The sequence below is a fragment of the Pipistrellus hanaki genome (assembly GCF_964339955.1).
Source record: "Pipistrellus hanaki genome assembly, chromosome: 18".
Classification (NCBI taxonomy): Eukaryota; Metazoa; Chordata; class Mammalia; order Chiroptera; family Vespertilionidae; genus Pipistrellus; species Pipistrellus hanaki.
The window spans coordinates 33,657,943-33,684,595 of record NC_140520.1 but is presented as its reverse complement, the minus strand read 5'-3'; the positions used below and the strand labels follow the sequence as shown (position 1 = coordinate 33,684,595).

The following is a 26,653-nucleotide window of genomic DNA, read 5'->3' as shown; positions in this document are numbered from 1 at the left end:
CATCTATTATAGAAAAACACCCCGGTCTGAATCTGACATCAGGAAGGACCGGGGGACCAGGTGTCCAGCCCAGATGCCTGTGTGTACACCCACCCCTTGCCGGTTGCCTCTTTCCAGTTGAAGAATCCCGATGCAATGGAGGTGCGCCAGCCAAGCGATGCTTCACCCTCAGAGCTGTTTCCCAGCCCTCGTGCGAGCACAGGGACTCCTGGTCACCGCGACCCACTTCCTTTCTTACCCCGCAGGGCGGAGGCTTCGCTCTCAGTGGCTTCTTTTGTTCTCACCAAAGGAAAATAATCTCCCCGTCACAGTCACTGCTCGGCCCACAGGCTTTTCCCATGGCGCCGCCCAGGTGGGAAAACAAAAAAATGGAACATCAATTGTGTGCTGGGGTGAGATTCGGAGATACCCCGGTGGGTGGGACAGGATTTAAGAGCACTCGTTAAAGTTAGAATTGTGCTAGGATGTGAGGGGTGAAAGTGGATTAATGCTGGCCTTGGAGGCCGGGGTCCATCTGGAACCCAGCACAGGGCCGGCTGCATGAGCAGATGGAAGGATATTTTGTGGCGATGGGTACCCTGGAGTAAGGGCCCTCTTTTGTCCAGAGAAAGGTCCCCGGGAGACACTCTGGCAGAGACGGCGGAACTGGGTGTTGTCAGTGCAAAGGAGGTGAGGGGGTGATGATCCGTGAGAGCACATCAAACACTGACAGCAGGGATTCAATGCAGACGAGCGGATTACACAGAACAATACGTGATACATAAATGCTCACGCCGTGCTAGACAAGTGGAAGCCATCAGAGATGGGCGAGGTCAGCTTGAGCAAAACTTGACAAAGAAGGATGTTTTGAGAAATGCCCTTTCTGTATTAGGCCAGACGGAAGAAACCCAACCCAGCTCCCACATGGGCACCTTGGCCAACACAGCCTGGAGGCCGGTGGGCGGGAGGAGGGGCAGGGCATGCGGCCAGGGAGGAGGAGCTTCATTCCCTCTGGTCTGGGCAGCCACTGTGGCCCTTTCTTCCCCTCCACTCCTCACCCTGCACTCCAGCCCAGCCCTTTTGCAGAAGGGGGGGGGTGGGGGGGGTGTAGCCTGAAAGACTGGCCTTCTGTGGCCTCAGAATCATAACTAGCACCTGGTATACCTTTTTTCTGTTTAAGACATAGGGAATGCTCCTTTTTTATTTTAAACGTATTGAGATCTCTTAGCACCTTCACCTGGAGTTCCCACTGTGCCTCCCAAACCAGGCTGGGCTGATGCTGCAAGGCAGTTGGAAGAGGGAGACCAAAAACCCCCACAAAAAAAATAGGAGATTCGGGATACTGGGAGAGGCGGGCAAAGGGGAGGGAAATCTCCATCCCTATGCTCCCAAAACAGATCTCTGCTTTGCTCTAGACCCGTGGTCGGCAAACTGCGGCTTGCAAGTTTTGCTCTTCCACAAAATACCATGGCCTGGGCGAGTCTATTTTGAAGAAGTGGCGTTAGAAGAAGTTTAAGTTTAAAAAATTTGGCTCTCAAGAGAAATTTCAATCGTTGTACTGTTGCTATTTGGCTCTGTGGTCGGCCCTAGACCTTTCTGGTCTCGATTGCCTCACGAAATCATAGACGTGGAGTACTTTGAAAAACATTTCAAGTGGCATGCCCACCCCACCCCCGGGGAAGTGTGGGTGTGGGGAGGTTGAGAAGGAGGCCATCTATTGGCACAGCCTCTCCATTTCCTGAGCACCAGGTCCCAGTCAGCTTGCCCTTCTCCCGCTGGGAGAAGAGGTGGTGGTGATTTTTACCCCGGTTGATGGAGAGGAAACTGGGACTCCGGGCAGCCTGGGCGACTGCCCAGATGACACAGCAGCAGATGGTGGGATGGGAGCGGACGCTTAGCTTTTTAACGTGCGAGGACACAGGTGGATTACGCTGATGGAACCCCGTTCTAGAACCACTCAAATAGTGCTGTTGAATGGCCAGACCCCATCTTTCCCCAAGGCCTGGGATTCTTCCAACTAACCCTGTTTCTGAAGAAGCAAAGCAGCGCCAGTCAAGAGACTTTGCCTAAGGAGACCCTCAAAGCACAAAGCCCCAGCCTCCTGCAGCGGGGCATTGCTGCCCCCCCTGGAGGCCTCCCCTCCCAGGGGCCCGGCTCTGCACAGAGGGAGGAGCCTGGGCAGAGTGTCACTCCCCCTCCCCCTCCTCCAGAGGAGGACAGATGGGCAGGCTGGCCCAAGTGCCAGCGCTTTGAACACCCTTTTTGTTTCCCAGCCAAACATCCAGCGTCAGTTCCCCTCTCATCTCCCGCTCCCTGGCAGCGCCCCCCCCCCTCCCCCTCTGTCCTCGGGCTGGCTCTGAGAAGCCAATGGGCTCTGGAGGGATTGGGGCCACTCTCCTTTATGACTGGGAGATGGATGAAAGGAGGTTTGCAACTAGTGTGGGCAACTGTTGCCATCTGTCTGGTGGGACGTGGCCAGGGAGGGCCGGGCCCATTCACTGTGCACCGCTGGGCCCGGCCTTTTGTCTCGCTGGCTGGGGAGGAGGGCGTGTTGCCATAGGCAGCGAAGGGGAGCAGCGGGCAACAGAAGCAGCCTCTTTGTGTCCACACCAAACTTTCCTGAGTCGCTGGGCTGATTTGCATGGGCGGGGGGTGCTGCCCAAGCCCCAGATCACTCCAGTGATTGACAGCCTCCAGCCCTCTCCTCGTTTCACGGCCCCTCCACCGCCCCCTTCAGCCAAAGAGCCCCCCCACCCCCCAAGGTTAGCGAAGGAGGCCCCAGCTACTCCGCAAAGATGGGGTCCAGGACAGGCTGCTCTGGACCTCTCCGCCCCATCCCTTTCCCAGCACAGGTGGGTCTGGGGTTTTCCTCCCTCCCCACCCCAGCAGTTCCTCACAGCTCTTCTCTTTTTGTCTGGTTTCTGTGGCCTGGCAGGCAGAGGGGCCAGAGCTGGAGAAAAGGCCCATTAGCCGCCAGGCAGCTGAGCAGGAAGAGAAAGGAGCTGAACAGAGGTAGGGGGCAGGTGGAGGGGATTGGGGGGTATTGGGGAGGCTGGCAGCCCTCCAGCCTGGCTCCTGGTCTTTGAATAACACCCCAGGCCAGGGGCTCGGGTCAGTGTGGGGGAGGCCTTGGGGCATTTAATTATTTAAAAGTCTCAATAAAAGGAGCTGAGTCCCTGGGGAAGGGGGAGCAGGGGCAGATGGCCTGCCCAAGGAGCTGGGAGAGGACTGCAGGGCGCTTGAGGGCGGGGGAGGACGAAGTAGGGGGAGATGAACAAGAGAAGGGGGGGGGTGGGAGTAAAAGAGGGACTGCCCCCGACCCAAGCAGGCCCAGCAGATGGCCGTTCCCTGCACCAGCTGGTGGCAGGGTGTCTGTCCACCACGCCCCAACCTCAGCCCTCATGTGTGCCCCACGTGAGATCCATTTCGGAGAGGAGAGGGCCATGGCACTAGAAGAGGGGTCACCACCCTTTGCCTGGCTCCTGGCACTTGGGGACTGTGACTGGGGCTGGGCAGATGGCTAGGAGCATTTTCTCTGGTTTCATTCAATAAAAATTGGGGTGAAACTCATAACACAAAATTCACCATTTTATCTGGTTTCCCAGAGAGTCTGTTGGGAAAACTGAGACGGCTGATACTTGGAGGTTCTGCTCTTGTGGGCACATACATGCTGCTTCTAAAGGCAGCCAGTTCTAAGCCCCTTTCTCGCGTAGTATTACCAGAAGGTTCCCCCTCGAAGACAAGGTCAGGTAGGGCCCTAGGTAGGAGCTACCTGGGTTCAAATCCAGCTCTGCTCCCACAGGCCGCTGACACTTCTCAGTGCCTCCGTTTCTCACCATCAGATGGAGGTAAAGCAGCGCCCACCCAGTGCTGTGGAGAGGACTGACCCATGTGAAGCCCTCAGAAGCTGCCTGGCTCTTTGTATGCACAATATGTGTCCTTACACATCATTATCATCGTTACCAGGACCGGGGGAATCTGTACCGACCACACAATGGAGACTGAAACAGGTATATGGAACCTGAGCCTGAGGTCAGAGCAGAATTTTTCGGGGGGGGGCAGGGCTCCCCTTCCCTCTTTTGTAATAAGCTGGGGTTGGAAGTGTGGTCTTTACTGTTGTAGGTCCTGTTGGGTAACCCCCTTTCCCACACGCGCCTGTCCCATAGCCTCCAGGTCCTTGGGGTCGGTGTGTGTGTGTGTGTGTGTGTGTGTGTGTGTGTGTGAGCATCCTTGCTTTGCAGACTTTTGGGCGCCCTCATTAGTCCTAATCTACGATGGGGTGAAGGACCAAGTCCAATGGTTAGGGGCCTTGAGTTGATTCTGCTTCCTGGGGCTTTCTCCATCCTCGCTTGCCCCTCCCAAGCCGAAGGTCACCAGCACGAGGTGGTCACCGGGTCCCTGAGGGGCACCCACTGCAAGACACCGTTTTGGCCCGGCTCCACGGCTCCGTTTCTCATTCATTTCCCAGGCTGCTCCTTCCGGCGGGAGCAGCTCTCTGGTCCTCAGCAAGCTTGGGGACAGCAGCCGGGACAGCTGAGGCCGAGGGGACCCCACCGCGGCCCTCCGGGATCCTCCCTGCCCTGCTCCGCCCTGGAGGGAGCGCCCTGGCACCCTGCCCTCCCGCCGCCACGTCGCTCAGCGCGGAGTCTGGCCAGACCTTCCAGGGCAGCCCTGCCTGCTCTGCCTCCGTCCCGAGCCCCGCCTCAGCAACAAGCTGCTGATTGGCTGGCCGGGGACAGAGCGAGCCAATCAACGGCCGCCCTGACGCTCAGCTGCAGAGGATGGAAACCGAGGGGCGGGGCGGGCTGTGGCTGCGGAGAGGGTGGGGTGGGAGGGGGGGGGGGGAGAGGGGGTGGAGTGGGAGAGTGGGGGAAGGTGGTGAAGGGGGAAGGCCTGGGCGCGGTGGTGGCTGTACCCGCAGCCCCTCCCGCCCGCCACCTGCTGCCTGAGCTTCTCGGTCCCTAAAACGCAGTCGTGCCCCGTTTCTCAGTCCCCTCCCCACAAGGTGGCCGCCTGCAGGGCCGGCCCTGCCGCCCTGGAGCAATTCTAGAGCTCGGGTTTCCGAACCTCCAGGCCTTCCCAGCCCCCTCTCTACATCTCTCTGAGGTGGGGGCACTTAGGTCCCCCAGTTGTGACTTGGGCCCTCTTCGTTTTCTCCTTGCCTGCCTGTGTGCTCACGCCCCCCTATGGTCCCAAGACCGCGCACCCTACCTCTAAAAACCAGATGCACCAGCCCCTTCGAGATACCCATCCTGTGGGCACCAGCCTGGCATGGTTGAATGGAGTACATACACATTTTCCGAGGAGGTGGATACCGAGCTTTGTAAGAGGAAGTCTCTTGAATAGCTTTGTTCCCCAACCCTGATGCCCATAAACACGCAGGTGCGGGCTCAGGGAACCTAGCATATTAGCATCCAGCTTAGGACTCTGGATGGTTTGGCTCAGTGGGTAGAGCGCGGGCCTGCAGACTGAAGGTTTGATTCTGGTCAAGGGCACATGTCCGGCTTGCTGGCTTGATGGGGGGAAGAGGGTTGTGCAGGAGGCAGCCACTCAATGATTCTCTCTCATCATTGATGTTTCTATCTCCCTCTCTGAAGTCAATAAAAATATTTTTTTTTAAAAAGGACTCCAAACTCTGACCAGGGTTTCACTCCAGCCGCCTAACTTCTCCAGACCGTTTATTCCTGTGAAATGGGCCTACCTCCTCACATTACTGGGACAAAATGCCTGGCACTCAGTGCTGGTTGATAAATGATGCTATTGCTTTAGGCATTCATAACAAAGGCATGAACATTTCTTTCCCACCTTTAATCTCAGCCCTCCATTCTTGATTTGGGGGCTAGAGGTGACACTTGATTCTGGGGACATTTAAAATTCCAGCCAGTGAAGCCATATAACTCGGTAACACTTCGGAGAGTCTCGGAGCCCCAGCCTGAGCGTGTGTCCTGCCTTTAGCCCTTGGGTTTTACCCTGGGAGAAGTCTCCTGGCAAGACGGATTCCTCTTTTCCTCGAGGACTTTTTCTTTCTTTCTTTTTTTTTTTTTTTCCTAAATTTCTTCTTCTCGAAAATTTTTGAACAGCTGCGTCTGAGGATTTATAATAAATTCCATGTTAAACAGATTTAAGTTCCCTTTTATTCACGGACTTGGGGAGTGTCCTACCTCATCTCTCCATATATATACACCTGCATTAACTTCACAATGGGGCTGTTTTCCCCAAACTCCTGAAGTTCTCTTTTGTCAACAGGCTCAGGGTAACTACTGGAAAAGGATAGATCAGTATTATCTGTTTGAAAAGAAAAAGTGCCAATTGAGATGAGACTCCTCTCTTTTGCCTTCTTCGTCTTCTGCACCAATCTACACGCTGGCACCTGGACGGTCTTCAGTGAACACAGACGCTGGCACACCGGTGCCCACAGAGCGTCGGCAGCTGCCCACTTCTATCACCCGCTGGCCCTGTACGTGCGGAAGGAGCTTTAGTGGATGTTTTGCATTAAGAACAAATGCATGGCTGTATCATTGTGCCGGATGTTGGGGACAGTTGGCTTCCCATATGGTCCGATGGGAAGCCAACTGGGTTTCCGTGTCGAGTCTGTGCCTTTAGGGTCAAGTCCAAAGTGGTAGGTCTCAGTCGCCCTGCCTGTAAAATGGGTGAATCATACCCGTGTCCTCACTGTACAGATATTTTAGGGAGAGAAATGAAGTCATACAATTGAGAGTACTTTATATATTTTTTTTGACAGATAGAAAAAAAAAAGGTGTGTATGTGTGTGCTGGGGGGTGGGATCATGGGCTACTAAATCCATTTCATGCCAGTATTTTCACTGGGGCCCAAAGAATATGATCCAACAAGTGTTATTAAAAACGTATGAGCCCGTCTCTGTGCTACCTGTTGTGGGGTATATGGAGGAATCATATGACATGGTCTGTACCTTTAAAGAATTTACAATCTACCCAGGTTGCTCAACTAACACATGAAACATTCATGTGTGGTACTGACTGACTGTGGGTTTGTAGCGGTGGTTCCCCACCCCGTCCTCCTGTATTCCGCAGTGAAAGGGTAACCCAGTGATGTGACACCGGGCCAATGGGTGGGTGGGCCCCTCTCTGAGCAGCACCACTGCCGACCTCTGACCTCTCCCTTTCCATCTTCGGAGGAGCACAGGGTCTCACAGACTCCTCACCGCTGTCTGCACACGCACTCAGGAGCCTGGTGCCTGTGTCCTGGGCTTGGGGAGATGCCCGTGCATTCACTGGGGCCTCCTCTCCTGCTAACTTTTTAAAAATATATATTTCATTGATTTTTTACAGAGAGGAAGGGAGATGGATAGAGAGCTAGAAACATCAATGAGAGAGAAACATCGATCAGCTGCCTCCTGCACACCCCCTACTGGGGATGTGCCTGCAATCAAGGTACATGCCCTTGACCGGAATCGAACCTGGGACCCTTCAGTCTGCAGACCGACGCTCTAGCCACCGAGCCAAACCGGTTTAGGCTCCTGCTCACTTTTGATGCGGCCCTTCACCTGCAATCCTGGAGGCACCCGTTCCTGATGCTTCCTCACCCGCTCCCGCCCACGCCTTTGCTTACAAACGCCATCACAGCTTCTGTTGCTGTAGCAGCTGCTCTGGGGTGGCCCTAGGGGGGACACGAGGGCTGCTGCTGTCCTCACCCATCCTGCTCTGGGCAAAAGAGGCCACCTCTCTTCCCCCTCCCACTAGAGGAAGAAGGGTGCGAGTGTGCCCCTTCCAATGCCTGCATTTACATCAAACAGACTAGAACAGATGCAAGGCCCTCACCTTGTCCCACCGTGCCTCATTTGGAGCCCCCATCCTCCCGCCTTCCTGGTGGAGGGCCAGTTCTGTCGTTGCATGCCTGGCAGGCAGGGTCCAGCCTCAGACCCCCGTGTGCGGCTGGCGGATTCAGGTCCTCTCCTTTTCTGGGACTGCCAAGGAAGGCAGATGAGGATGTGGTGCTCACTTTCCCAGCCTCGCCCACCTCTAGAGCAATGGTACGCTCTGCCCAGTCAACCTTGCGTGACCCGTTAATGGCATGGAAAGGAAGGGGCCCCGCTCTGGGGAGGACAGGGCAGTGGTGGCACCCGGATCCACAGGCAGGAGCAGCTGTGCTTCTGGTGAAGCACCCACTGCCCGCGGTGGTGCTGGAGGAGCCAGCCCGGTCTGTGCCCGGCAGCGGGGGCGATAAGGCCGCATGGACACGGTCATGGCATTGTTCCTGGCTGCACGCCCTTCAGGCCTGGTTCCAGAGCCTCCCGCAGCGTCTGTGAGCGCCCTGACAGGATACCTCCTTGACAGGCAACAGACAAACAAACAAATGCATTCCTTTGCTGCTTACATCGGCTAAATTCAATTTCTGTTAATGGAGAATTGGGACTGACACAGCCCCTCCTTCCATCTGATGGTTCGATTTCCACGTAGTCTTTATTGATTGCGTGTCTCAGACTTCTGAGGACACAAATGTTTGCGTTTTTTTTTAATCCTCACTGAGGCTATGTGTTTTTAAATTGATTTTGAGAGAGAAAGAGAGAGAGAGAGAGAGAGAGAGAGAGAGAGATATCTATGGGTTGCCTCTCATACGTGCCCCAACCAGGAATCGGACCCACAACCCAGGAACCAGGGATGGAACCCACAACCTGGGCATGTGCCCTGATTGGGATCAAACTCGCCACCCTTTGGGACAACGTTCCAGCCAATGAGCCACCCGGCCAGGGCGTTTCCATATTAAGGTGCCACGTGTGAGGAGGGCCAGGAAGCACCACCTGACACTCGCTCCAGGCTGAAGTCATCAGGGATGTTGCCATAATGAGGCCCAGGCTGATACTGACTCACCTGTCCCCCTCTCACCCGCCGCCCCAGGCTTGGAGCTGGCTCTGCCCTGGAACCTGACCGCATAGCTTTGTTCCACTTTGGGATTTGGGTTTTGCCGCTTCTTCCTTGAAGCAGCTTTCCCCACCCCTTCTTGTGCAAACAGCATTGCTGGTGCTGACATCTGACCCCGGGTCACCTCGGAACTGCCGGCTACGCCATTCGGCTGCTATCGGCCCGGCCTGCCCCTAGCGGCTTATTTTGCTCAGGCCCAGGGCTCCGAGTGACACCAGTGGAGCAGGCGTGGGGATTATGGGGGTAGATCATTAGGGGTGTTCAAGGGGAACCCCACTGCTTCCGAATGTTTTTGCTTATGTAGGTAGGCCTCATTATCTCCTCCTGGGACTCTGACCCACTTCCTGTCATTACTTCTGGAATTGGGTCAAGTGTAATTCTTTCTAAGTGCAGCTGGCAACCTGGACACGCAGTCATGGCGGTCTGCGATTTTGCTGAGAGCCCTGCGTGCCTGGGCAGGGTCTTCTGGGTTCTTTTGTCCATTTCACCGTCTCTATCCTAGTTCCCCCCACCCCCAGTTTCTGCTCCCTGGACTACATGGGAAGCCAAGGACTTGGTCGGTGTCTGTGTCAGTCCTGCTTGAACCCATGTGGCTCTGTCCCCAGGGCAGGCCCGGTTTCCAGGAAGGCTGGCTGCGCTGGGAAGGCGGGCTGCCATGGGGTTGAGCAATGTGTTTGCTTCCACTGGGCACAAGGCGGTGGCCAGGGTCACCCAGAGGCTCAGCTGGTGGCGGGCGCTCCCCTCAGTCTGTCCGAGGCCGAGGACTTTCTGGGGGAGGTCTACACAGGACACGGAGTCCCCTGATGACACACTGCAGCTGCGGACCCTGTACCCCAGAGCTCAGAGGGATGAATGGCCGAGGGAACGAATTAAAAAGTGGCTCCCAGCTCCCAGGGAGAAGGTGCTTGGGGCTGTTCTGGCAGCTTTGCCCTCAGCATTCCTTCCTCTTCAGAAAGAACGAAGAGACACTTTGTTCCTGTGCTTCCTTTGGCATTTACATCAGACTGTGTCATGGGTTCAAAGCAACTGTTTTTTAAGCGGCTAAAGCAAAATGCATGGCAGTTATTATTCTTTCCACCAAACGCCATCGCAAGGACCTTGAGAGCTCTATGTTCATTCTTTTTAAAATTTATTTATTAAATATATATATTTTATTGATTTTAGAAAGGAAAAGAGCGGGGGAGAGAGAGAGAAACATCAATGATGAGAGAGTATCATTGATTGGCTGCGTCCTGCACGCCCCCCACTGGGGATTGAGCCCACAACCCCAAGCATGTGCCTTTGGCGGGAATCAAACCCAGAACCATTTGGTCTGCAGACCGACACTCTATTCCTTGAGCCAAACCAGCCAGGACTCTACATCCATGCCTTCATATCCTAAAGGTACCAGCTGGGGACATGCTGCCTGGCTCAGGGATTTGCAGAGAGCTAAAACGTGTGGAGTGTTTGAGCTGCGCTCAGAGAGGGAAAGACCACGGCTCACCTCCTCTCGACGATCCAGGGCTCTGCCTGTCCTTTCGTGGCTTGAGGAAGAGCAGCTGGGGAATTTGGATGAGAAGACACTGTATTTTCATTTTCCACACAGCTACCTGCAAATTAGCATCCCTGTCCATTGTGAAGGAAACAGACCACAGCGGTATTAGGAGTACCTGAGGCTTCGTCACCAACTGAAATCACACTAGTGATTGGAAATACTTAGAAATGCCATTTATGCTCACCAGCACTTCACAGGGATTATGGCTAATTAGACTTGTTGCTAGATCTTGTTATTTAGTTCATTAATAAAAATATACACGATGTAAACATTTATGTATTTTATAATTATTTAAATGTAATTGGTTTTTATTTATTTAATGTTTTTATTGATTTCAAAAAGAGAGGAAAAGAAAGAAAGAGAGAGAGAGAGAGAGAGAGAGAGAGAGAGAGAGAGAGAGAGGAGAAAGAGAGAAAGAGAGAGAGAGAAACATTAATGTGTGAGAGAACCATTGGTCGGTTGCCTCCTACATGCACCCCAACCGGGGACTGAACCAGAAACCTGGGCATGTGCCCTGACCCAGAATCCAACCAGTGACCTTTTAGTGCACTGGGTAATGCTCAAGCAATTGAGCCACACTGGTGGGTCAAAGGTAACTGGTTTCTTTTGTAAAAACAATATTCTTTTATGCCTTTAAAAACATTCTGAGAAGAGGTTGGCTTCACCAGACTGCCAAAGAGGTTCACTGCATACAAGGTCACGACCCTGCTTACACCCTGCCTTCTGGGGTCTTGATTTTTGGTCAGAGTCTAGCGGGGCTGGGCGTAATCAGAGCAGGCTTGGGAGAAGGTGGGAGCAAACTGAAGCCTTTTTAACTTTTCTGAGAGCCTCTGGCCGTGCGAAGGGAGATGCTGCCCACTAGCGGTTGGAATGGAGAACTGTGAGGCTGAGAACAGCACAGGCCCTTGGACAGCGGGTTGGGGATATTGGTAAAATTTCTTGGTACTTGTGTCTGAAAGGAGAGAACAAAGGCAACAGGTGGTTTTACCCCTGCCTCCAACTCCAGCTGCATCGATTAAACTTCTCTTCCCTGGTCCCTGTGCTGCACCCATTTTCTCTGTCTCTCAGTGCCTCGAAGCCTCGGCCTGCACTAGGGTGCTAACCCATGGTCTCACCTCTGCTGGACTGCTCGGCCCCTGCCCCCATCACCTCCTCTGGATAACTACACTCTCCCTCCATATCTGACCTCAACCCCTTACCCTCCAGGCCAGGCCAGGCCAGGCTCCTGGTCTAGATCTGTGCTCACAGCGGTTCTCCTTGGGGTGGGTTTTTGTTCATCATTTATCACTGCCCTGGGGCAGGGCTGTTGCTCTCTGCAGCATCCCCAGTGCCTGCCCACGGGCACGCCGCAAGCACTTGCTAATAAAGAGTGGCTGCGAGTTGGAAAATTCATAAAGAGACGGTGAATGCCAGCAGAATGGATTTAGGTCCATGAGAAATCAAATCAGATGGCCTCCCTCCACCGTGACACCCCGTGACTGCCAAGCCTCTACACACTCCAGGGGGTCCTGCTTTCACCAGGATCACACAGTGGAAACGGGGTAGCAAGACTGACAGGCCAGCCGAAGCCGGTTTGGCTCAGTGGATAGAGCATTGGCCTGCAGACTGAAGGGTCCCGGGTTCGATTCCGGTCAAGGGCATGTACCTTGGTTGCGGGCACATCCCCAGTAGGGGGTGTGCAAGAGGCAGCTGATCAATGTTTCTCTCTCATCAGTGTTTCTAGCTTTCTATCCGTCTCCCTTCCTCTCTGTAAAAACTCAATAAAATATATTTAAAAAAAAAAAAAAAAAAAAAAAAGACTGACAGGCCAGGGAGACAGATGGCCCGGGGGTCAAATCCTAGCCTTGAGGCTTCCTTCCTGGGTGACTCAGCCACTTTGTGTCTCAGTTTCCTCTTCTGTAAAATAGTGAAAGTAATAGTACCCAGGGCACAGGGAGGTTATGATGCTAACGAGGTACCTAGGAAAGCACCCAGCACCTAGCAAGTACTGATCAGATGGCGCCTAAAGGAAAAGAGCCCAATGAGCCTGGGCAGGTCAGTCCACCCTCCCTCCTCCCCGGGAGAGGCACTGGAGGCAGCCGGGAGGCAGCCCTGCAGCAGGCCTGGGTGCGGCTCCTGTTCTGCCCCGGCTCTGTCTCGGTTGTGATATTCATGGGAGCCGCCAAGTAGCAACATGTAGAAGCAGAGCCCTGGTCGGGTGGCTCAGTGGACTGGAGCATCATCCCCACAGTGTGGGGTCTACACCAAAGAGTTGCGGTTTTGCTTCTGGGTCAGGGCACATACCTGGGTTGGGGGTTCGATACCTGGTTGGGGTGCGTCAACCAATTGGTGTTTCCCTCTTTTCCTTCCTCCCTCTCCTATCCCTAAACATCCGGGGGTGAGAGTTTTTTTTTTAAGAAGTAGAGGCAGGGGACTCTCTCACCGCTGGGCTGCATCCCTGCCTGAGCCCACGCCTTCGCCTCCCCGAGGATGTGCTGAGCTGCTGCCCCTGCAGAGAGGCCTGACGCCACGCCCTCCTTCTGGTCTTCATACACTCCCCTCCCTGCCCAGGTCTCACTCCAGAGGTTTATAACCAAAGTCGTGGACTCTGGCTTCCGGTGGAGTTGTACCATTGGTAACATACTTGGCACAGAATATATGAATGCTCAATAAATACCAGTCATTTCTCTGTTAGGAAACTGTGGGTTGTCCCAAAAGTCGCAACCCTACCCTGCCCTCTTAGCTTTATAACATTTGCTAAGCACCTAGCACAACCTCTGGCACTTCCAGGCTTTCAGGAAATGTGTGTGTGTGTGTGTGTGTGTGTGTGTGTGTGTATGTGTGTAGAGAGAGTGAATGAGCAAACACGGATGCTTATTTTCCTCCTCCAGGCCCAGTTGGGCTTTGCTGCGCAGACTGCACAGTTGCCGCTAGAGGGCAGGAGAGGTTAAGACAACGATACGCAGGCCCTCTGGGACCCAGAATGACTGGTTTGACAAGAGGGGCTGAAGGAAGGATAAAAAACATTAGAATGTTTGAGAAAAGCCAGTTCTTTATCTCTTGGGGACTAAATGGAAGGAAATGTGTGGCTAGAGAGATTGAAGTTAGACCTCAATAAGAACTTCCAGCCCTGGCTGGTTTGGCTCAGTGGATAGAGTGTCAGCCTGCAGACTGAAGGGTCCCAAGTTCGATTTTGGTCAAGGACATATGCCTGGTTGTGGGCTCAATCCCCAGTAGGGGGCGTGCAGGAGGCAACCAATAAATGATTCTCTCTCATCATTGATGTTTCTATCTCTCACTTCCTCTATGAAATCTATAATATATATATATTTTAAAAAGAGCTTCTAATGCACAAAGTATGCTTACTAGAGATTTTATACAATTGATTTTTTTTTTTTTTTTTGTCTTTAGCTACATCTGCCCAAGCAGAATAGATGAGAAGCTGGGCTCTTCCTGCCTGACGCTCATGTGACCCCACTAGGCCCCATCAAAGCGTCTGCCTTCAATGACTCCATTCCTGCAGATGCAGTTGTAAATACCTTTATTGGTCAGTCAGCCACCACTCATGCTGTCCCTGTAACAGGATCCTTTATAGCGGCATGATGGCGCTCACATGCAGGTGCTTTCTGAAGAGCCTGGCAGGGGCAGCCTTGCCCCTCCCACCAGAGCTCCTTGGTTGAAACGAGCTGGTTTGTTTGGCTTTTGCGGATTTCAGGGTCTGGGACCAAGAACATAATCCAAGGGTCCCTCCTTCGCTTCCTGGGGAAGTTGCTCCCACACATGCACACTGTCAGGGCCACCCTGGCATCGGGCAGGGGCTACCAGGCTATAGGGCTACCTCTCTTCCAGCCGTCCCTGCCCCGGGCTTCCCAGGTGGCTCTATCCCCATGGGGGGCCCCAAAGAGGAGGGCTAGGCTCCAGGTGATGTTACCTTTCAGAAACGGGGAGACTGCAAAGCTCTCCGGCCAAGCTATAAAGCAACAGGCACCTTCAGGAAGGAGAGTGGAGCTCAGAGCTGCAAAAGCAGAGGGTTGGATGCTCGCTCAGCGCAGGAAGGAGCTGGCTGCCTGGCCTGGGCCTCAGCCACCGGTGAGCATCTCCAGCCAGCGCTGGCCCTGCAGACCTGTGGCCTCAGCACAGGCAGCGGACCAGGTGAGCCACCACCCCCTCCTCGGGCCAGCAGGCAAGCCTGGGGCTGGCTGGAGTCTGCCTCTCCATCGCGATGTAGGCCTTCGTGCTTGCTAAGAGGAGGGGCCAAACCCCCTTTCTCATCCTGGTCTCTCCTTTGAGGATAAGACCCAAGCAGGGAGCTGCTGGCCATGCAGAGCGAGCGTGGGGCAACCTCCTCATCCGGCCTGTTCCAGCTGACCTTCCTCTGCTCAGGTCCCATCACCTGCTAAGGCAGAGCCCCCTCCACCTTTAAGCCTGAGGCTGGTTGTCTCCTCCCACGTTGGGCCCTGAATATGGTCATCATAACGGTGGCCTTGAGCCTGGTGGCTTTCCAGGAGTGAGGTTAGGAAGGCAGAGAGGTGACTCTTATGTCCTTCCAATCGCAGGCCTGGGGGTGAGTCCTCTGGCAGGCAGGTGCCCAGTGCCTTGGGGCTAAGGCCAGAGAGCTGTCCAGGGGGCAGGTTGAGGGGATGAGGTGGAGTTGGGAGGCAGTTGGACAGAGGTATATTCTGAGGAGCAGCGAGTACCAGTCCAGGGAGTGGCATGACCAGCCCCCACACGCAGGAGCGGCGGGGCGCTGCTCAGAGCCGGGGATTGTTGGGAAAATAGCGAATGAACCGTGTGCCCAGGCAACTGTGAGAGTTCATGACGCCAGGCCCTCGGGAAGAAGCTAAGGGTAGGGAGATTTCCTGACGCTGGGACTGCCGGGAATTGCTCCCTCTGCCGCCACCTCTGTCCTGGGAAGGGGAGCTTGGGCCCTGCACCTCCGCTGCCTGTGCCCTGACCCACCTGACCCCGCCTACAGGGAAGAAGATATCAGGGGAGCCCCTGGAGTTCTGTCGCCTGGTCTGTCCTAGACCTTCCAGCAAAAGCCAAACCAAACCATCAAGCCAAATGCGGTGGGCGTGGGGGTCGGCCCCGCGTAGGGCGGGCCGGGCGGGGCCGCTCAGATCTCAATGAGGCTGGCCTGGCGCAGGCACAGGGGCGCGTCCTCGGGCATGGCGCTCCGCTGGATCTCGTTCCCGTCCAGGCGCAGCACCTGCAGCTTCGAGAAGTTGACGACGTCCACCACGGTGCAGAAGCTGCTGATGGAGAACTCTGCGGGCATAAGAGGGGTGGAGGTGGGAGGGGGGAGCCCGGATCAGGGTTCCGGATCCACAGCCAGGCCTGGGAAGCTGCTGGATGCCAGAGGCTGGAGCTTGGCCGGGTGGCCCAAGCCAGGGTTCTAGGGTTGGAGTCATATCGACTCCTACCACTAGGGGGCGCAAAAGTGAGACCTCAGCTGTGTCTGCGGCTCTGGCCTCCAACGCACACCCCAGCCTGGACAGCACTTTGCAGACCCTGGAATGCCCTGGAGTGTTGGACCTGGCCCTTCCCGTCTGCATGCAGCAGGGGGAAGCAGAGGATAGCAAATTCCAGCCCTATTTGAGAAGGCTTGGCTCAATTGCTCTGAGATGAAAGACAAGAAAAATGGAGGGACTCAGAGCTGGAATAGCTCCTGCCACTTTGCACACAGAGAAAGTGGCAGGAAATTAACGTGGGAACTCCAGGGCAGAGAGACCACCCCTGCGGACCAGGCTCCGGGGGGGCTGTGCCCCTCCATTCACAGCACCGCCAGGGGTGAGCAAGGCGCTGAAGCTCAAGGTCACGCTGAGTCAGACGAGCCAGGCCGCCAAGAGCCCCAGGAGCCAAGTACACAGTCCTCCTGCCTCCTGCATTTCGTATGATTGTGGTTTATCTCTTTCTTTTAAATCCCTGAAGAGTTCCTCCCCCTTTCGAAGCTTTCCCCCCCAAACCACGTAATCCCTAATAGGTGCGATCGTTCTGTTTGGTTTTAACGAACTCTTCTGTAGCTTTTTACCCCCTTCTCCCTCCGATCATCCTCTGAGGCACATCAGCTGCCTCTGTCCAGGGTCTGCAGGTCAGGAACTTGAGAAGAGACAAACTAGAACTCAGTTAAAAACCCAGCAGGGACAGCAGGAGTCGCCTCTGAAAGCTCTGAGGCCCCTAAGGGCTGCAGGAAGATGCCCAAGTGAATGTCGGTCTAGTCTGGGTCGGGTCTCAAGGACAGGGACCACGTGGTACATCTCCAAGGCTGGAACCCCGGGCTGAGCCAGAGTGAGGTTCGCTTTGTGTCCACCGGAGGCGCTCTCGGCTGGCCGCGATGGTCAGGAGCCCTGCGGGCCTGAAGCTGGGCAGCAGGAGTGGGAGGCAGGCTTTCTGACTCCCCAGGGGCGATGGTGGAGGGCATTGTTGGGGTGAAATGAAGGTTGCCAAGGAAGACAGTACAGAGAGCTCACAGGCTGAGGGAGAACAGGTTTTTAAGTGAATACAATCAATTGGTTTCCGTCTCTGTTAGAACTCATCCAGAGGAGGTAAGGTGAGGCTGCTGCCAAGGTGAAGGGAAGACGGAAAATCCAGCCCCAAGGCCTAAGGAGGGGAGGGGAGGAAGGCCCTGTTCCAGAGTGCACTAGGGCGGGAGAGGAAATCTGAAATGCTTTGGGATGCTTCCTTTCTGGTCCTGGGGAATGGGTCCATGGCCTCAGGGTGGCCAGGCTGCGGGCAGAGCAAAGGCCAGGGGCTGCGTCTGTAGTGTCTGCATGGCAGCAGCGGGCGGGGTGAGCTGGGGAGGTGCAGAGTGGCACAGCGTGAGTATCCGACCCTATTTGGGACTGTGCTGGAGGTCCCAGGATAGAATCCGTACCCCTGTCCAAACCCTGGCTCCCAGCTCTGCACGTGTAAATATGGGGCCCCGAAGGCTGTGGGCACACTGTGTGTAAACTGCCTACATGTTGGGTACCCTGAGCCCCCCGTGCTCCTTCTCCAAGCTCACTCATTGCACAGGGCTCTTCTGCTTGGGGACTCTGAGGACACTCTCCAGCCCGGATTGAAAGCTGACATAAGTCTTTCCAAGTTCCTGCTGCTGGACCCGCCCTGCTCCACTGGATCCCAGAGCTGCTGAGTACAGTCCGAGCTGTGTTCCCTGCCGCTGCCAGGCTGGAAAAAGTGAGGGCCCTGCTAGTGGAAGAAGGAAGGGGGGGGGGGGGGGCTGTCCCCTGCACACCCTTTAGTTCCTGTCCGTCTTCTGGGTCCTCCCTCGGGGGGCGGGGGGTTTGCTTCAATCCTGTCTGCACCCCCGCCCCCGCAGGGGACCCGTTCTGTCATTCGCCTTAGGAGAGGGGCTAAGCTGGGGCTCTGTCTTCCTGTCCGTGATCTGCCTCAGGGAGGTGCTCCTCTTACTCTCAGCCGGACGCCGAGCTCCGGGCCCCTTGTACCATGAAAGGAGGGGCTCAGGGTGCAATGCTACACAACCTGGGTGACACTGAGAGGCTGCTTTCCTTCCCTGCCTCAGTTTCCCCATCTTTGTACTGCAAAAAAGTAAAACAAAGCAAAAACGATGCCTGTTAACGTCAAAGTGGCAAAAAAAAAAAAAAAAAAAAAAAAAAAGAAGAAGAAGAAAATCTAATAACAATGATGGTGCATTGCTTTCCCAATATTGTGCCAGGCCCATTAATTTAGTAATTAAGAAAAATAAGGAATTGCTGTTTGTCTAAAGAGAAGAGTAGGGGAGAAACTAATAAGGAGACAAAGAGGATTTGGCTTAAATTGTACAAGAAGGGATGTGGGGTAGACACTGAAAAATGTTATTATTATTATTTTTTTAAATCTTCACCCTAGGAGTAAGGATATTTCCCCATTGATTTTCAGAGAGAGTGGAGGGGAGGAAAAGGAAGGGGGAGAAAGAGAGAGAAACACTGATGTGAGAAAGACACATTGATCCTCCACGGGCCCTGACCAGGGATTGAACTTGCAACCCAGATAGGTGCCCTTGACTGGGAATCAAACCCAAGACCCTCTGATGCACAGGCCAATGCTCCAACCACTGAGCAACGTCAGCCAGGGCAGAAGATTCTTAGGTTTTTTGATTTAAGTAGAATTTTCTTGTGAGAACTTAGAACGCTTTACTAAAGTAATCTTATCTTCACCAGAGTTTTAGACAGGATGGGCCACCTAATATTTGAGCAGCAAACACGTTCTGCACGAGGGCAGGGTGGTAAATAGACGCTGGGAGGAAGCCATTTCCACCCCACGTTTCTCTGATCGTATAGTTAGGCAGTAACAAATGGGTCCCTCCCATGACAGGTGCTCTTTGCTGTCACAGTTTCAAGGTCAAACTCTGATAGAGTGCAGCTTAGCACATGCCATTTCCAAAATGACAGTCCTCCTGGGTTCAGAATGGGTGGCAGGTAGGGAGTGGTGACTTCTGGGAGGGGTGATGGAGAGCCAGTGGAATGATGGACAACTGCCGGCAAATGTCAAACCCCTTGTGGCATGCAATGTCTTAGAGACACCTGAGAGAACTGCTCCCTCAGAATGAGAAAGACATTAAAGACAAAACTGGCAGAAACCAGTTTGGCTTGGTGGATAGAGTGTCGGCTTGTGGACTGAAAGGTCCCAAGTTTGATTCTGGTCAAGGGCATGTACCTTGGTTGCGGGCACATCCCTGGTAGGGGTTGTGCAAGAGGTGATTCTCTCTCATCGATGTTTTTAACTCTCTATCCCTCTCTCTTCCTCTTTGTAAAAAATTAATAAAATATATATTAAAAAATAAAACTATTTGCAGTGCACACAATTGTGTCGTACATTCAAACTAGAGGACCAGACACCTCGTCAGCTTTCTTTTGTTGTTATTGTTGTTGTTAATCCTTGTCTGAGGATATTTTCCCATTGATTTTTAGAGAGAGAGTGGAAGAGAGAGAGAAAGACAGAAATATCAACATGAGAGAAACACATCGATTGGTTGCCTTCTGCATGCACCCCAATCAGGGCCGGGCCAGGGAGGAACCTGCAACCAAGGCACATGCCCTTGATCAGAATTGAACCCAGGACCCTTTGGTCCAAAGCCCGGCACTATATCCACTGAGCCGGACCAGCTAGGGCCCTCATCAGCTTTCTAGCCCCACTGCCAGCCTCTGGGGCTGGTGCCTCGCTCACTCGCTCAGAGGGCTGTCCAGCTCGTTAACGTCTCACCAAATGACTGATCAGTTTCCTGAGCTCAGGGAGAAAGAGGATCAAGAGGCATGGGTGATTACTCAGCCCTGTAGGTGCTCTTTGCTCTCTGCAGGCTCTGCTTCAAAGCCCTTTGTTAGTGAATCTTTCTTTCCCCAGGGAGAGGGGGCTTGGCTGACAGAGGAAGGGAGGTTAAATGCTGGCTCTGGACCCTCCGGGTAGGATTAAGACATCAGAGGCCCGGAGCCATGTAAGCACAGTCTGAACCAAGATTCTGAGCAGGAGCTGACAAGCAACCAGGTAATCCAATCTGCAGGAAGCTTTGGGTCCCAGAGGCAGCTCTTTGGGTTCCTTTAGGCATCTGCAGGGAAGCCCAGTCTCCTCGCCCACCACCTCAGGGCTTTGTGGTGGTCAGGCTCCCGCTATTCCAGGGGGACCCCCGCCCTCCCTCCAGGGTCTCCTTGAACTCCAGGGAGAACTGACCCGAACAAACACTGCATTCAGCTCTGAGCGGCTGCACATTCTTGTCCACCAGCTGTTAGGTTTGAAAAGCAAATAATCACCCAAGCTCAAGACCAGGCTGTAGAGGCAGGAGTAGACGGTGTGGGAACAGAGGGCTCACCCTCTTCTGGGCCAGTGAGTAGGTGCAGATGCCATGGTTTCTTAGCCACCTTCCCCGGCTCCCCTCCTCCCCCCTCCGTCCGCCCTCCCAGGATGGATTATACAAGCTCAACTTCAATCCCTTCTCTCTAAGAACTGCCTCTCCCAACCCTTTCCAGACTCAAATCTCACTGCGCCTCAATCCATGACCCCGTCCTCTCAGACACACGCATTTCCTGGCTGTCCCTGCAGGTGACCTACTCAATGACCGGTTCCTTTGTTGGTGGGAATTTGTCTTCCCAGAATGGCATTGCCCTGAGTTCCTAGTCTAGCCCAGGGGTCCTCAAACTTTTTAAAGTGGGGGCCAGATCACGGTCCCTCAGAGAGCTGGAGGGCCGGACTATATGAACTACTAATTCCTACTGTAACACCTCGGCTGCGCTCACTGCCCAAAACACCTGGCGGGCCGGATCAGACTCCTCTGCGGGCCGCATGTGGCCCGCGGGCCGTAGTTTGAAGACCCCTGCCTAGCCCATGCCCACTTATCTCTCGGTCCTGCATTGAAACTTACGTCTGGGAAGTCTTCTTACCAACCCACTGGCCACTACATGTTACTAACCCCGCCGTTCGTGTAAGGCTGGGTCTCAGGCTGCTTTCTCTGTGCTCTCTAGTGACTCTACCGCTATGTCTCTTGTGTTGCCACCGGCACTCAGAATAGGGTCTTTCCAGTGATGTAGACTGCTGCTCCCACGCCCCTCGGCCAAGGTCTCACCATTGATCCTGTTGCCTTGGAGGTAGAGGTTCTCCAGGTTGGTGTTGACGGGGGGGATCTTCTGCAGTTGGTTGTAGGAGAGGTCGAGCTCCAGGATGCTGCTGGAGTTGAAGGTGTTGGAGGACAGGCCATTGTTGGTGAGGCTGTTGTGGGACAACCGCACGTACAACAGTTTGGGGGACCCCCGGAAGTAGCTGTCGGGGACGGAGTAGACGTTGTTGTGCTCCAGATACAGCTGCTCGAGGGCCGAGGGCAGGCCATCCGGCACCCTCCGGAGGTGGTTGTAGCTCATGTCCAGCAGGATCAGCGACCGGAGGCCCCTCATCGCACTGCCCACTTCCTGGATCTCGTTGTGCTGAAGGTACAAGGCCGTGAGGTTCTCCAGCCCCTCCAGAGCATTGTTGGGGACCCGGGAGATCTGGTTATGGTCGAGGTGGAGCTCCCGCAGGGACCGAGGCAGCGGGCCGGGCATCCGGGTCAGGTTGTTGTGGTCCAGGTACAGCCTCTCCAGGTGCCTCAGCTTCGAGAAGACCTTCCTGCCCACCTTGTCGCTGGTGATCTGGTTGCCATGGAGAGCGATCCAGAGCAGCCCGGTGGCGTTGTCGAAGACCCCTTCCTGGATGGAGGAGATCTGGTTGTTCTGGAAGTAGACGTACTTCATGCGGGAGGGGACGAAGGGCAGGTACTTCAGGTTGCGGTTGTCACAGTACATGGCCGTGGGGAAGTTCGGTGGGCAGTCACACTCCTGGGGGCAGTCTCGCGGATCGGGCGGTGGGGGTGGAGAGCCGTAGGCGTAGGCCGGCCCCTCCTCCACCCCGTAGGGGTAAGGCTCATAGGGCTCGTAAGGGTAAGGTTCGTAGGGATCGTAGTAGGTGGACTGCTGGCTGCGGAGGTAGTGGAACCACCAGTGGGGGTCGTCATCATACTGGGCCCGGGAGAGGGAGCAGAGCCCTGCCAGCAGCAGGACAGAGGCCCACTGCATGTTGTCTCTGCAAGAGGGGGAGAGAGAGAACAGAGCGAGCAGACGTGAGTGAGGCTCCAGGGAGCGAGTGGGTGAGGCTCAGGGCTTTGAGCGGATCCGGTTTAGTGCCAAACACCTGAACATAGGAGCCTTGCTCTCCTTTCCTGCATGCCTCCTCCCAGCTGGACCTTGGCTGACTGAGGGGAGCTGGTGCATTACCCCCCGGGGCGCAGAGGCACAGAAGCAGTCTTTGAGATGAGAAGACACTTGAATAGGGGTGCTGCATTTTTTTGGAGGGGCAGATCCATGGCAACCCGAAGGCTCTGTTGTGGCGGCCGGAGAGCCCATAGCGAGCCCTGTGGGGTGAGGTGCTCTTCGGGCCTGAATTCACATCCAACGTGGACTCCCCGGGGAAATACTAATTTCCCAAAGTCCAAGGAAAGGGCCCCGGGGGCCCTTTTCATGTCTCTGGGAAACCTCCAGCGGCGGCTGCAGACCTCCAAGGGGAAGGTCTGAATTACTGCTGAGAGGTCCCCTGCCTCTCGGGCAGGCTGAGGGTTTCTGATTTTGAGCCTTTGGGGAGGCTTGGGCTGCCCTGCAGAGTGCCAGCATCTAGGACAGCCTGCTGGGTGAGAATGCTCCTGGGTTAGCAGCGTGTGGCTCCCCATGCCACTTGGCAGGCGCCGGCGCCCAGGAATGGCACTTGTCTCCCAGAGCGGCTGGGGGCAGGGCGTCTGAGTCAGCCCACCTGCTGTCCTCGGTGATGTCTAGGAAAGTATTAGCGCGCTTCGTGCTCCACCACGGACATGACGCAAGGGCCATGTGCGGCCAGGAGCCGTGCAGTGAGGGCCGGCACAGAAGGGAATAGGAACCGGAGACTTTCACGTGTGCCCAAGGGAACGTGGCTTTAGAATGGGGTTCTGGCACCCCCTCGGCCCCCCACCATCCCCTGTGGAGACATCTGGATTACCAGGCTCCATATCGAGGCCCCCACACTGGCATCAGCCTGTTGCCTTTGAACTTACATGCCAGCGAGATGAGAACAGGCAGGCCTGGGGATAAATGTAGGTTTGGTGTCACCTGAGGGGGAAGCTGAAGGTATGGAAGATGAGGGGTCAGGGGGTGACGTATCAGGCCTGAGCACCCTACTCTGACTACCTATAGGCAAAGTGCTGCACAGCTCCTATGAGCAATGGGCACCTGTGAGCAAGGGGCACCGTCCGGAGGTGTGAGTGTCATCTTTGGATGTGGAAACCTTAGACCCTTTTTGGTCCTGAAAAAGTCACGGATATCTCTCACCTTACTTTGAGGCCATGCTGGGGTTGGCCGCGGTGGACAGGGGAAAGAAAGAAGTCTAAAAGCCAGCACGAACTCCAATGAGCCGATGGGAAGCACCCTGACCGTGACAATAGAGTCACTCAGTGTCCACCACCCCTCCCAGACCTCTTGGTCCCCTGAAAGCAGTTCTCTTAGGCCAGCTTCGTCCCATCAGCCTCTGGGCTGCAGAGCAGAGGCAGCCTGGCTCCCTCTCAGGCAGCCTGAAGCCTCGAACAAAGAGCCCACAGTGTTTCTGAGAAGCCAACCCCATCGCCCATGGCCTGGGCACGCTGGCTGGGGCCCGGCTCTGGCCAGGAGCGAAGACGAATGGAGCGGCCCGCTGCCAGCAGCACATTTTTCCATGCACAGCTCCGGCTGCTGCAGGACCAAGGTGGCTGTCTGGAGGCTGGCACAGTGAGCCTCTGTCTCCGTTTCTCCTTCCAGACTGGCTACGTTGGCAGACAAGAGCCACCGTCCTCCCCAAGACTCAGCTGTCCAGGGGCATGCATCCTGTCCACTGGGCCTCTCCTTAGGAGCCCCGACTGCTGACAGGGTTTGGTGGGGACATTATGCCTCTGCTTGTCCTACCCCCATCTCTTGCTGTCTGCTCTGAAATCACCCCCTAATGCTAGAGACCCTCCCCTGCTCAGAGTTCTGTGAGGGGAAGTTTCTCAGACTGCCACTCTGGGAGTGGGGGAAGCTTACTTAGGAGTTACTGCTGCCCTCTCATTTCTCCACTCTCCAGAACCACTCCTCCCTCCTCTCAGAGTGGAGGAGGTCAGACCAGAAGCCAGTCCCTCTCTGGACTGGACCCCCACTCATAACTCCCTGACATGGTCTCTTTCTCCCTCTTTCACCCCAGCAACACACACACACACACACACACACACACACACACACCACACAACACACATGCACACACACACACACACACACACACCCAGACTCAATACACAAAACCCCTCTGCCCCCCCAGCAGTGTTTCGGCCCCACAGCCCCTCTGTAGGAGAGGCTGCAGGGACACGGGGTTGGGGGGGTGGCATTTATGAGTAGTAGCCGGGCAGAGCTGGCCCCCCTGTGCTTTTTCATGCCTGAGAACGGGAGGTTCCCCCCAACAGTCAGAAAGGAGCTGCAGGACAAAAGTAGAATGAGGGACCCCTTCTTTCCACTTCCCCTTGGCTGTCTCCAGCATCCTGGGGGCAGGGCCCAGAGAGGGAGAGGGAGCAATGACTTCTCCCTGCCCCTCTCCCCTCCCCAGCCCCTTTCCGTTATTTCCTTGTGGAACTACAAGGCACCAGAACCAGCAAAACGACCGCACTTACCTGGAGCTGACGTTCAGCGTGACCACGTCCCTCTGCCTGTGCACTCCGTGGGGTGAAGGAAGTGTGTGTGAGAGCGAAGGAGTGAGCGTGTGCACTGAGAGTGTCCGGGCCTGAGCCAGGCCAGGGTCCCGCCCCCAAATTCCTAATCAAATATTGTGAAGAGAGGGGCTGAGGAGCCAGGATCCTGGCGTTCTGGGCTCCGCTGTGGGGGCGGAGCTCCCATCCAGCCGCGAGGAAAACCACCTTCTTTCCACTCACTGTCTTCCCGGAGCTGGCAGCGCGGCGCGCTCTCTGCTGAATGAGTTAGTGGCGCCCCACAAGGTATTTGCACAGGCTCTGGGTTTTTCATTAAACCCACAGGATGGGGAGGGCAGCCTTTGGGAAGAGGCATCTTAATTAACTCTTTCAGCTGCCGGTGTCCCTCTCTCCTTCCGTCCCTTCCCCAGAGCTAGTGTCCATCCTTCCCAGCACCATGCGCTTTCACTTATTCTAGGGGTTCCCAACACGTGGCTTGTTGGGTTGAAAAGGGATGATATGAGAGGCTGTGAGTGAGGTGCCCGGCCTGGCACCCAGTGATGCTTACCACGTGGGAGAGAGGATTGCTCTTGTACCCATTTGACAGATGTAGACACCCCGAGCAAGGGGAGGATGAGGTCCGAGAAGCACACAGGAGCTAGGCCAGGAAGGGACCGTCAGGCCATGGAATGGGTTTAGTTTTTATCTAAACAAGACATGTTGTCTTTTAATCTACTCGGGAGAAGCAACAGGATCTGACTCACTTTTTCCTCTGTTTAATATATTTTTAATGATTTCAGAGAGGAAGGGAGAGGGAGAGATGAGAGATAGAAACATCAATGATGAGAATCATTGATTGGCTGCCTCCTGCACACCCCCTACTGGGGATCAAGCCCGCAACCCCAGGCATGTGCCCTTGACCAGAATGGAACCTGGGACCCTTTGGTTCACAGGCCAATGCTCTATCCACTCAGCCACACCAGCTAGGGCCTGACTCAGATTTTTAAAGGCACATGGCAGAGACTGCTGGGTGGGGAAGGGAGGTGAGGGTGGAAGCCACAGACTCATGGAGAAGGGATGGCAGATTAGCCTAGAGCAGTGGGTGAAGGCTAATGTACTTTTAGATAGGGAACCGAAGGTGCACCTGCTATGAGGCATTAGGGAGGTCAAGAATGAGCCCTAGATGTGCAGTGTGAGCCGCTGGGTGGGTGGGCGCTCTATCCCTGACATTGGGAAGACAGGGAGGAGCAGACCTGGGCGGACACCCACAGCGTGCTGCTCTGTGCCACGTTCCCGGCGAGGCCTTCCCGTGGAGATGCGCACACACAGGCTGCGAGTCTGAACTTGGGAGTTTGGGGGTTGGAAGAAGATATTTGGGAACCTTGGAACTTAGATCACGTGTCCTAATTGCTCTCTTCAACTTAATGGCCTCCCATCCAAGAAACACCCCCTTTGAAAACATTTTTTAATTGTGGTAAATTACATACAACATAAAATGTGCCCTCTTAACCACTATGAGTGTACAATTCAGAAATGTATTTGCATTGCCATGTCACTGGTCTCCAGAACGTTTTCATTTTTTCAAACTGAAACTCTGTATTCACTAAACAAAAACTCCCCATTACTCACCCACCTCCCACTCCCAGTCTCTGCAAACCACCACTCTACTCTCTCTTCCTGTGAATTTGACTACTCTGTACACCTCACGTAGGTTCATATAGTATTTGTAGTTTTGTGCCTGTTTTATTTCACTTAGTATAATGCTCTCAAGATTCATCCCTGTTGTAGCATGTGTCAGAACTTTTTCCCGACACGATCCTGTTGTATAAATATACCACCTTTAAAAAACTCATCTCTCTGCTGATGGACATTTGGGTTGCTTCCACAACTTTGCTATGGTGACTAATGCTGCGATGAACACGGGTGTATAAATGCCTCTGAGAGGCTCTGCTGTTAATTATTTTGGATGTATGCTCAGGGGTGGAATTGCTGGACCAGACGGCAATTCTATTTTTAAGTCTCTAAACCACCATGCTGCTTTCCACTGTAGAGGCACCATTTTACATTTTTTATTAACAGTGCAGAGGGTCAAGT

The 26,653-nt window shown here is 54.7% G+C and overlaps 1 protein-coding gene across 1 annotated transcript; it reads right to left on the bottom strand.

Moving 5' to 3' along the window:
• Positions 1–13,916: 13,916 nt before the first annotated feature.
• On the bottom strand, positions 13,917–24,819 carry FMOD (fibromodulin). The gene is made up of 3 exons (XM_084865909.1): positions 24,545–24,819; positions 20,945–21,933; positions 13,917–15,660 (listed from the first exon to the last, which is right to left on the bottom strand). The coding sequence occupies exons 2-3, from the start codon at positions 21,924–21,926 to the stop codon at positions 15,509–15,511; spliced, it is 1,134 nt and encodes a 377-aa protein (XP_084722035.1). The 5' UTR covers positions 21,927–21,933; positions 24,545–24,819; the 3' UTR covers positions 13,917–15,508.
• Positions 24,820–26,653: the final 1,834 nt, after the last annotated feature.

Coding starts and splice junctions, on each gene's coding strand:
- FMOD (XM_084865909.1), bottom strand. CDS start 21,926: ATGCAGTGGGCCTCTGTCCTGCTGCTGGCAGGGCTCTGCTCCCTCTCC. Junction 15,661..20,944: donor CCAAGGCAACAGGATCAATG/GTGAGACCTTGG, acceptor TTATGCCCGCAG/AGTTCTCCATCAGCAGCTTC.